The sequence below is a fragment of the Manduca sexta genome, chromosome 9, assembly GCF_014839805.1.
Source record: "Manduca sexta isolate Smith_Timp_Sample1 chromosome 9, JHU_Msex_v1.0, whole genome shotgun sequence".
NCBI lineage: Eukaryota > Metazoa > Arthropoda > Insecta > Lepidoptera > Sphingidae > Manduca > Manduca sexta.
This window is the reverse complement of record NC_051123.1, coordinates 11,213,560-11,225,606: the sequence shown is the minus strand read 5'-3', so window position 1 is coordinate 11,225,606 and position 12,047 is coordinate 11,213,560. Positions and strand designations below refer to the sequence as shown.

The window sequence follows — 12,047 nt, the reverse complement described above, 5'->3', positions numbered from 1 at the left end:
ACCATGAGGTATACACACTGAACTGTGTGCCTAGAGCCGCGGCAAATGTCCTCCGTGCATAGACATGCCTTCTGTATAAAGACCGAGCGCATAAGAATTGAGAGACAGGGTCTTGGGGCCACCAAAAAACATCTTACTCACCCTACGAAACACTACCATATGCTGTCCACACAACGTTGATTTTCTGTTAGGCACTGTATAGCTTCGAAAGACCCGGCGGGTTCATGCTGTAAACAAATATGCCTTTAATAGCGGATAATGCGGTATTCAATATTGTCTTGTTTATACAGCTCGGCTCCCAAACTTACAAGTTATAATTATGCATACACCACATGCCCGTATGCTCTAGGGAAGAAGTGAGACTCTGGATTACCAACTTAACAATTTCCTAACATATACCGCGCTTCATCTAACTTTATTAAACGCTTCATGCATTCCAGCTTGTGGCTTAGGGGTCTTATCACTAAGCAACCTTACTCGCTTTGTTACAAAAATAAATGTTCAGTGCGGTATGCACACCAGGACACCTGCTGACATTTTGCCTTCGTTAAAAAGGCATCAGCTGTATTTGTTTTTTATACCTGTCCTATAGTACAAGTCATTGGCCACGTATGGTAATGATATTGCATTCACAACGTGTAAAGCAGTCTTTGAAACGAAAAGTTATACAAATGTATATTATATTTCTACATGTTAAAGTTCATAAAGTGTCTGACAAACAACGCACAGTCTAAACCGGTATAATAGCTTGAAAATTTGCACATAGTTTCCTTACGTAACGGAGGTGGGCAGGGATTATCATCATTAATCCCTAGTGTTTAAAACCATCGCGAATGCTGTGCGTAAAGATATATTGACGCAATTAGATAGTTTGGATCTAGATTGTAAAAGATAATCTAGTGAACACTTGAAAGTTTGTAAAGAGGTAATCACTGGGCTTAGCTATCTGATTCTGAAAGTGACTTTGATTATAGAATTAGGATCGTAAATAATATTATCTTTGAGTAGGTAACTATTTTACTTTTACTTTTACGAAATCGTGTGCAAGAAGCAAGTACTTAATAATATTTCAAACATTTTATCAAAGTTTTTATTACATCAGTAATGAGTGCCGGCTCACGTACCAGTAGCGGGCTCTCAACTACTTTCAAGTCCTTGAGACGCTTATCTTAATTGTTTCTTCCTCTTGGACGCTCGGTACTTCCCCCATTTGTCATTTCGAAACAATTTACCTGTTTCTGGCTGTGCTGATGACGTTCATGTTTTACATATAGATTTTTTAACTTTTATCCTTTAATATGAGTGTTTCAATGGGTTTATAATAATTAGGATTTTAAAAGGAAAAAGAATAATTCTCAGCCAAGCGTTGTGTTTTGGCGTAGTTTTTAAGCAGTGGAATCCATCCAGGGCTAAAATTGTTAGTAAAACTTTGGTAGTGTTCCCTACCTGAGAATTGAAATCAGAACCATACGAGTACATTTCATAGTCTCTGGACTACGCTATCATTTGACCAACGAGTATACACCGGAGCGCTACACCTCGCTCATAACATGTTGCGAAGAAACCACGAGGCTTACAACTGCCACTTCCTATTCCGATCTGATAGTTTTTTATATGTGCCAGTTTTGAATTATTAGTTAAAAATTATGACAGACATCTCTGACTGGTCCGCAAGCATCATAAAGTGACTCCTTCGTTTTCCTCCATCGGTTGCAACCGCCGCGCCGCCGCGACGCCGCGTTCATAGTAACCAGATAATGTATCGGCGCACGAGTTAATCTACATGACGCTAATTTTATCGTCTGTGACGTAAAATAACTTGCGAATATGACGATTGTAAAATGCCCAAGTCTCGATTTGGAAATACGCTTAGGGCAAACGCTATTTGTTCGGAATAAGGATTGGCTCTGAGGACCGGGCCCTGTCGAGCTTGGACAGGAAGCTTATAAGATCCGATGTGATGAGCGCTGTAGCGGATGGTATGGTATATTTCAGGAGGCCCAAATATAGTTATATATTCATAAATAATGCTATGAGGACGCACACTGCGCCCTAACACATAGCGTCAATTTCATAGTTGTCTTTGGCTTTGTTTATCTGACAGCCTACTAAGTTGGGTTTTAAGGGCAGAGAATATAATTTAATATCGTGATCTATGCTCGCTAGTAGGTTTATGTTATGAATATAATTATATTCTGCATTCTATTACGGAGAGCTGGTAGTCAGTCAGACTCCAAGATCATAATTCCATCACAAGTTTCATGTAAATTCTATTTGATAGTAAGCACTAAGCAGATAGTACTCCTTTTATTACCAATTATTGGAAGCATAGATCAGTGCAACTTTTGCACTTTGATCGGCTTATCCATTTCTGTGACGAAGAGCATTTCTCACAATTAGTGAAACGGGCCCTTAGTCTAGTATCTTGCCTTCAAGCCTAAAGGAGTCTTTCTCTCTTACAACACTGAACACCGAGACCCTAAATATATGTGAATTAATCCAATATGTCAGCGCAGATCTTGAAAGTTAGGTAAAATTTGAGTAGCCACTACCCATGTTAATATTCAAGAGCAAATAAGTACAGAATATCCTCGTAGGTATTATATATTATTAGAACGTTACAATTTACACATACAAAACCCGTAGAGGTAGGTTTCCTGGTTTTTGCAGTTATGTGGCTGATATCCTTATTGTGAGGATTTATCTCATAACTTTACCAATCGTACATGCCCATAAATAAACCACAAAAAATATAAGTCACTGAATAAATCTGCAAAAATGAAAACTATCGATCGTATCGTATTTTTAGTTTATAGCATTTTCAAAAACCTGCGCAATTGGAATTTTAAAGAAAATATTTAATGGTATGATGTAGTATAGTGCGTAGGAACAGATACACCTCCCTAAATCGAATCTTAGCGGCGTCCATGCAATCATATATTGTTTAAGTTTTAAGCGCGTAATCATAAGCACAAAACTAAAGGCCGAGTGTAACGCCTATAACCTGTTGGTTAGTTCCAAGAAATCCATATTTCGCCGGTCGCAATGTTAATCCTTGCCTTGATGATCTTGGTAATATTATGAATGCGAAGGTCGTGAAGATGTTTGTTCAACGAACGGCTGTAGCTGCTCAATGCGAATTACAGATAAATTACTCTCTCATCGATATGATTAACAAGCTTTTTGAACTTATCGTTGAAGAGCTTTACAGTGGTCATGGGTTCATATAACCGGATTCCTGCCGGTTCCTCCTTAATTTAAGTATGTGAAATCTAATTATAATCAATAAAACGATTGGCATAACGCATTCATGCATATTAGTACTTACTTATATGTTTAAGTGTTTTTCGGAAAATTACACCCAACGCCACTGGAGCTTTGATCAAGTGAAAGATTGTTCGACTGATGCCGCCATTGTGAAATTGCTGAATGGATTTGGCATAAAGATACACCATGCGTCGTATTGACATATTAACCGATTTCAAAAAAAGGAGGAGGTTATTCCGACATATGTTTATTTTACGTGAGTGGAACCGCGGACGACATCGTGTCTTTAATGAATGATCCAGTTATAAAATAAAAACTACACTACTGTGAACTTTATCGGCACGAGGAAAACATATTATACAAAAAAATTCCTTATTATATCTTTGACTCAGTTATTTTTAATTGCTATTTACTAGCAATAGGTACGTATACAGTTGAAGCAGACGCTTTCTATCTTATCCATCACAATTGATACTAATGTGGATTTCTGCACATTGACATGGTTTTTGTACTAATTAATCGAAGTATATTATAACCTTTAGCCATTTTCATCCTTAAAGCTTATGCATACGGCACTATACGCGCTTCAAATGCAACTAACGCGCAAGTAAATACTTTATAGTTGCAATTTTTGGTTATTCTGAAAAAAAAAAAACATCATTATAATCAACCAATTAAAGTTCGTTGCTGAATATAGACCTCCACTAAAGATTTCCATTCGGATATGTCATAAACGGCCTGGATCCAGCAAAAAATACTAGAAACAAATTAGATACCTACTCGTGGGAGCCAGATGACTATTCTATTAAAATATCCCGAAAATAATCGTTGATACGTACTCGTAGGTCAACGTACCTGAGCCCCAGACATCGATCCCGTCTTCATCAGTACCTTAGTATAGATTGCGTTAGAATTTATGCTTAAAACCTTTTGCTTACGATTCTGCTAAATGAAAGTGATGTTCAAAATGCAAGTTCCATGATGATGTGCACTTTTTCCGAATAAAATATGTAGACTACGACTCGCACCCTTAGGACAAAGGATACTAACTGACCTAAATCAAAAAACACGATTTATGGGGAAAAAAATGAAAACAATATAGAAGGCATTAGACAGTGTATTGGGCGAACGTGGCGGACTCTGTATCCATTCTATAATTGTCTTTTTATCGTCATAGGCCCATAGGGTATAGAGCATACTTTGGAATGTCATTTTTTTTAAATCAGAAAATATATACATTTCGTGTTAGGTCACTTTAGTTTTAAGGATGCTATGTGATGAATGATGATATAGTTTTTTTGTCTATCTTAGCGCCTTTCAAGTCTATTTAGATGTTTATGCGTGAAGCGCTAATAAACCTTGTATGATATCCTTTTATCGCAGGATATTCAAAACTATCAGAATACATAGGATAAAATATTGTTATTTACATTTGCACGAATTTTCCTTATTAACAAGTTGTGATAGGAAATGGTAATAAATTAAGCCTAGGTACTCGCTGACTAGCAAATGTATTTTAAATCGTCCAGTTCACGCTAATCTTTATGACCGGCTGTTCTGTACCTCGTGGCACCCTTTAAATAATCTGTAAGGAGACCATAAAGATTGTCGATAGCGAGTGTATTTATCTCCATCTTCTGGCAAATAATGTCTGCACTAAGGCCTTAATGTTTACCAAACTTTACTAACAATAAATAACCTCATTCATTCTCCCCCAGGTTCCTGTGGACGCTCTACGTCAACAACAATGGCGACAACGGTACATATGTATACAAGAAAGACTTCGTCCGGATCATGCACCTGGAGAACTCCTCGCTCCCAGTCACGGGGGCCCATCGGACATCTGAGACCCTGTTGGGCCTCTTCGGGTCGGGGGAGAAGGTCACCTTCGACCAGTTCAGGTCCTGGCTGCTGATACATAAGGATGCGACGGTGTTGTCCAAGTGGCTGCTGTCTGAAGTCAACGTGGCACAGGATTTAGAGACGCCGACGTTTTACCAGAGCTTGGCTGGTGTCACGCATTTGGAGGAGAGGGTGAGTTGTCATTGAGATAATTTGTGGTATTAATATGACTGGCTTTAAGGAGGGTTTGGATTTCTTTCGCCCTTGACGCCAGGTGCTAGGTGGGGAAGGAGCTAGGGCTTAAAATGATGCCATAACATAATGATTTTGCAATCAAAAATTGTAATGGAAATTTCTCCCAGAGCGGTCCTATAGATAAGGTCGGCCGGCTCTAGTAGTATTTGACGGTTTACTTTTGCGTTTCATATGGTCAATGAAATATACTTATTACTTACGTACGGAAGCAGAAACAGACCCCTCGAACTCCGAAAGAAGTAACTTTTTACACACAATTATATAATAAAAATCTTTGTATGGAGTTTGACCCCATAAAACAGCAGCTATCAGTGGGGTATAAAAAATATAAAATGATCTGCATACTTATCACTTACCTAAACGAATTCGTTTCGCGTCGCTACGAGGCCGAAATTATTCGAGTTAATTCCGTACTGGCGTTTCATTAGCGAACAGTTTCGATAACTGATTTGTTCGAGTGTTATGAACTTATCCCGTGTTTTAAGTTTGATTGTCGATATCATTAACTTCTACACAAAGGTATTAGGATTTAGTTACTGAGAGATAAATAATAAAAAAATACCGATTTTTATACCAGCGGATTACTTAATTCGTCGTAATAGTACACAATACACATACAGAAATATAGCCGACATTTAAAATCCTTTGGTTTCCTTATTCATGTCTATTAAAGACTACTCCGTCACCGAAGGTATGGAAATATATACAGACATGAGAAACCTCACGCAGACACTACTGTTCTGGAGACACGCATAACATTGTTGCAAGGCACCGCGTTGCAAAGTGCTATAACTCAAATTATTAAAATATTAAGTTATAATATTGTGATAGTGATATGACGGTAGATAGTTGGAACTATGATATTTCTATTTAAATCATTAGTTTAAAACCATGACAGCGATAGGTTGTCTTCTTATTCGTAAGAAAGAAATCATATTAAAATGTTACTTTATGAAACTTCAGTAGAAGAATTTGTAAACACTTGTTATTAATTTTATTTATATGTGTATACTTAGTAATTTTTAAAGGGTATTTAGGCAAGGTAATAGATAATTTACTATTATATACATTTTACCCACATAACAAGGCGTAGATAAGAATAATGACTTAGATAACTTTCAAATATAAAAATAATCTTGCAACACTTTCTCATGCACGATTCGATTTTACAAATAGTAAATAGTAAATCCTTTATTTGCAAAAAAGTTGGTACAGTATAGAATCTTAACTAGTTATTTCTGATCAATCAACTTTTGTCAAATTTATTGACATGCAAATTTTTTTTTATGTGTATAATAATAAAAAAAAAATAATTAATTAGGTTAGGGCAAGCATGACTTATAATATTTTTTAGATTAAAATTAAAATTTGGTTGTCAATTGAATTTAACATAAGTTTTACATTATGATGCCTATTGTAATATGATTAATTTTGAATATTTACAACATTTCGTACTTATGCCATTTTGTTCTTTAGATACCAATCAGATAAACATTTCACCCGAAGTGTAACGTGTGTTGCGCTATCAATCGCCGTAGATAACCGTCGGCGTCTTATCATAATATATATGAGACAAACATTCGCTATAACACCTGCGGGGTGGACAGATTTCTGGAAAGATACCTTCTTATCCCCAGTAATTATACATACTTTGTTGTGAATGCATTGCTCTTACTATCAGCTAATCAGTAGTTTATTTGTCAATACTTACATATGTAAGCGTAAAAAAAGCGGCAATAGCTTAGTTGATTGTGGAACGGACTGCCAACACGAATGCCTGTAGGAATAAAACCCAAGAGCGCACACCTTTGACTTTATGTGTGTATTCTTCTGTGAAGTATCGCTTGCTTTAATGGTGATGGAAAACATCGTGAGGAAATCTGCATACCTGAGAAGTTCTTCATAGGAATTTTGAAGGCGTGTGGTTTACCAATCTTCACTAGGCCAGCGTGGAGGATAAGGGCCTAATCCCTCTCAGTAGTAGAGAAGGCCCATACCCAACAGTGGGACAGTATATAATACAAGGATGATATTATATTATTTATACGTACGTTTAATACGGCATAGCCAACAGCTATCATTGTCTACGATCCCCTTAAGACTGAACACAGGAGTGATTGAGCAGTGATTCTCCATGGAAATAGACCACCGCAACGACACAACTCTCGTTTACCAGAGACTTACCACATTGTTTTAATATCTGATAATCACAAATTTGGCGCCATGTGTGTTATCATTACAGTAAACAATTCTATTGAAACTGGTTTAGTACAAGACATTATCAGTAATACAAATTGAAGTGTATTTAATTATCGTTTTGTGTTGCTGAAATATATAAAAATTATCGCGGTGAATTAAACGTGTATTATTGCGATTGTCTTGTAATTTAAGACACAGTAGCTCGTTTTAGAATAATATTTTGAGATCAGTTCATGTAAAAATTCTTCCCGCTAATCGAAATTCTGGTCTGGGTTGTAGTTCATATTAGGTAGTAAAATTACATTGGGGTCTCGACTGCCATAATCATTATCACCCTTATCATCAGTAGCCACAAGAAGTCTACTACTGAACATAAGCCTCTTCAAAGGATGTACGAACCAGCCTGTTGCATTCAGCTTTCTACATCCAGCGAGTTCTTTTGATCTTTATCACGTCATCTGTCTCATCTCCTTCTCTCACCAGCCTTACCAACCAATATTCCAAACATATGAGGATAGTGCAATACAATTTTCTGTGCATGAGGCAGTTGCTTTTGGCTTAGTTTTACAACTGTCCGTCTGCCGTCCGCTGATCCTTGAGGAATCATGTCAGGAAAAACCACACTATGTACTTCCGTCGATCTAGGCGACTAAAATAATTGCAATATCATGACGAGAACAGGCCAATCAACTAATCTCCCAATAAAACAGCGCAGTATTACCATTGGAAACAAACTAAAACATAAATCCTAACCCTAATATAGTCCACGATCGCCTATCGCATCCCAATTACCCATTTACGATGTTCGGACGAGCGCGCGTTCGACTGACACTGTTGCGTTATCGTATTGTAATCTTTACGACAACGTGTTTACGATTCCAAATGATTAATGACCCTGATCGAATATAGATTTATTAGGATTAGATATTTAATGTGAATGTATTTTATTATAATACAGGAATGGGGGCACATGAAGCAACAATATACTATCTTAAGTTAATTATCTTTTCAGTAATATATGGGTTGTAGCACTTTGCACATGTGTACCACATTTATCTTTTCAAATTTCATAAAACGGTTAAAGTTTGCGAGATTTTCCTCATGATTATAATTCATAAAAACTGAAACGGCGTCGATAGTTAATTATAATCTTTGTGACTCGGATAAAATCCCACATCGGAATAGTACTAAGCGGGTTTATTTTTATCGAACTTCGAAAAATTATGTGAAGGATATTTTTTAAAACTTGTATTGTTGTAATGGATGCAAAAAAATACTTTTAGTACTGAATGATAATATAAGCGGAATACAGAAGTAAACTGTTTATTTTTGATATTGTTACAATATATTTTATATTCCCTCGGATATCGACCACGGTACATAAGTTGTTAAAACCTGCCACAGTCTCCCACATATGTGTGGCGTATTTAAGGATATTTGGTTTAAACAAGCCTTCATAATTGTGTCGACTGGCAAGCGATTATCACCTATCGTCAGTCAACGCTCTATAAGAACCTACTCCACTTGCCATCCGATGTAGTAGATCAATTTGCCATGTCTGAAAAAAAATCTTATTATAGCGAGTCTTCATCGAGTATAATACCATAAGCTCTCCGCAAAAGCCCTTAAATCAAATATTATGTTATTTTAATATTGAAAATGACAGCTATCTTTTTTTAGAAAGATATCAAAATATTTTTAACCGTCTTCAAAAAAAGTAGGACGTTATCAATTCGACGTGAATTTTATTTTTTGTTTGTTTATTACCTCAGAACTCGCTCATTTATGAACCGATTTGGAAAATTCTTTTTTTATTCGAAAGAATACCTCTCCAGATTGTTCACATATTTTTTTTTTCAAAAACGCTTCAGTAGTTTTCAAATATTTGTTTCCATATCTACATACTCGTAAGCTTTCTTGGATGCGAGGGCGTGCCTGTGATATCACGTGGACTTTGCACTACTCGTACTGAGCGATCATTGTTCAGCTCCCAGCTGTTAGTCGATACGTAATAGCGAATGTAATTGACGTAATGCGCCCGAACAATCACGTATGGTAATATTATTGGTCCTAATTGCCGGACACGCTCATTGTTAATGCGCTGTTACGTTACATAATTTTGGAATGTGTTTTGTAGAGAAGATCCGATTGTAGCGAGTCGTATGGTGTTAAATGATGTCTACAGCTCGTTAATAGTTTGATTAGCAAAACAACATCCTCTAGAACAGGGTTTCTCAAAGTGGGGTACACGAATCCCTAGGGGTTCGATACGGCGGTCGTTATCCAGGCGGATAAAATATTTCTAACCATCAGTAAAGCTTATAGGTATTCTAAACCACAAAGTACTTTATTCATGTGTACAAAATTTTCAAAACCGTTCAGTAGTTTCTATGTTTATTTCCTACAAACATATTATCAATATCAACATTCCAATACAAATATTCTGATTAATAATATTAGTAAAATTAGTGTCACTCATCAGCACTCAGTAGCGTGATGATCATTCGTGATATCCACATTTAGACATACGAAAAGGTGTTATACATGGAGCCGATAACAGATCTCATTAGGCTCTACGAAATGTTCTAATTTTACATTGTGACTACCTGTTTCCGTGGTTTGTGTTGACAAATGAGGCAACGAAATTAGTGGACTCTTTTGCACCTTTAGAAATATGGACCACTATCTTTATCAGATGGACTTGCGCATACGAGAAACTCATTGAATTATCAAGTTATTGTTAAATTATTAATAAATTATTATTAAATTATATAATATATAATGATGTTAAAATATGTAAATTGACAGCTCGCAAGCATTTAGTATTGTAAGATTTCTGGAGATCCAACACCAATGTGGGTCCATTACTTTACTATTTCTTTGGTTTAAGGCCGACATCTTTGATTCTTCAGGTGTTTTGTCGACGGAAATCAGTTCATAATCAACTTGCCCCTTTGCCACCCTTGTATATATAATGATGGAAAACCCGAAACCCGAATACCGAAAAAGTTACTGAAAAACACGAAATAAGACGATAATGTTCACGGCACAACCTTCCTCGTTTCGCCGTAGTCGGTTAGTAATTATATTAACGAATGATATCGTCGGCAGGATATAATCGAGTTGGAGAAATGCTTCTGGTCCCTCCGCAACGCTGCGCCGACGGGGCAGCTGGACGCGGAGAGCCTGACGCCGCTGCTGTCGCCGCCGCTGCCGCCCGCCGCGGTCGCCGGGGCCTTCCTCGCGTTCGACGAGAACCGGGACGGCCATGTTGACTTCAAGGAGCTGTGCTGCGGCCTCAGCGCGGCGTGCAGGGGACCCAGTACCGAGAGGCTGAAGTGTGAGTATTTGGGTTATTGTTGAGGGGTGCGTGGGCCCCGTTTTACGTTACAGGTGGGGGTCTAAATAGGTTTGTTTATCGTTTTATGTAATAGTGAGATTTTATGATAGTCATTATAGGGCACATTTTGGAACATCGTGCAGGACTTAGAAATTTCAAAGTAATGAAAAGAAAGACAGTGTAGTGAAATACTAAGTTAGTGACACGCGTAACACTGGGTTCGTGATAAACTATATAATTTAATCAATTAGGTAGGAATGCGAGGATCCCGAGTAATAAAAAGACGCCCCAGTGTGCGGATACACCTTGACATCACTTAATTCTTTCCAAGAAATCTCACCTTCTTATTAGTGCAGGTTGACAAGTGCGTACTAATTGCCACAAATATTTTGCACTTCTACATACATTTTACTTTATTTATTCGTATTTAAGTTCTCTATTGCTGATGCCAGATTGCACCGGATTCGCAAAAATAGCTAAAACAAGAAACTATTGACTGATAACCGCTGATAAGATATACGAGTAAATAGTTATTCCAAAAACAGTCTAGACTCGTCTGATGAAGCGCGATTATATTCTACAGTGACGAACTCAGTAATCGGCGTGGGGGCCGATGACCCACATATATTTCTGTTTAGGGGGGGTCAACTTGAGACAAGTAAGAGTAATGGAGCCGTAAATTAGTTTTATTTATTCAATACACGAGCCGTTGCGTGCGTGGTGTAGAGCTCTGTAAAATTTCTAATTACTCAAATTAACTTTTTATTGTGTAATTGTTAAAGACCAAGGTTGCTTAGCGATTACTAATATTCCAGTTGTAGTTGTTGCATATTTTTTTTATAAGCGTGATCACACGTCTCTTATCAAAATAGGGGACCGGCCTATGCTTGATTTTGTACATTATTCAATATGTAATGGTTAATAATAGGAAAAAGAAGTACTCCTGCGAAAACTGCATAAAAATTGGTTCAAAAATGAGCGAGTAATTCATATTTAAAATATTGTAATGTGCAGAAGCGGGCGCGATGTGGGGATATCGCTTCATCTCTTTCTTTCGCAAGCGTCGTAATTACCGATGACGTCACATGTGGGTATTTCGTCTCTTTTCTGTTTCTTGTTAATTACTCCTTCCACCGAAATTCAA

General features: G+C 37.2%; 1 protein-coding gene across 6 annotated transcripts in view; it reads left to right on the top strand.

Moving 5' to 3' along the window:
• The window catches only part of LOC115442384 (ubiquitin carboxyl-terminal hydrolase 32), a 54,302-nt gene that overhangs the window by 5,066 nt on the left and 37,189 nt on the right, over window positions 1-12,047 (top strand). For all 6 annotated transcript variants that reach the window (XM_037436859.1, XM_037436858.1, XM_037436861.1 and 3 more), the window contains exons 3-4: window positions 4,986-5,301; window positions 10,675-10,903. In XM_037436859.1, coding sequence (XP_037292756.1) covers window positions 4,986-5,301; window positions 10,675-10,903 — 545 coding nt within the window. The remainder of the gene's footprint in view (window positions 1-4,985; window positions 5,302-10,674; window positions 10,904-12,047) is intronic.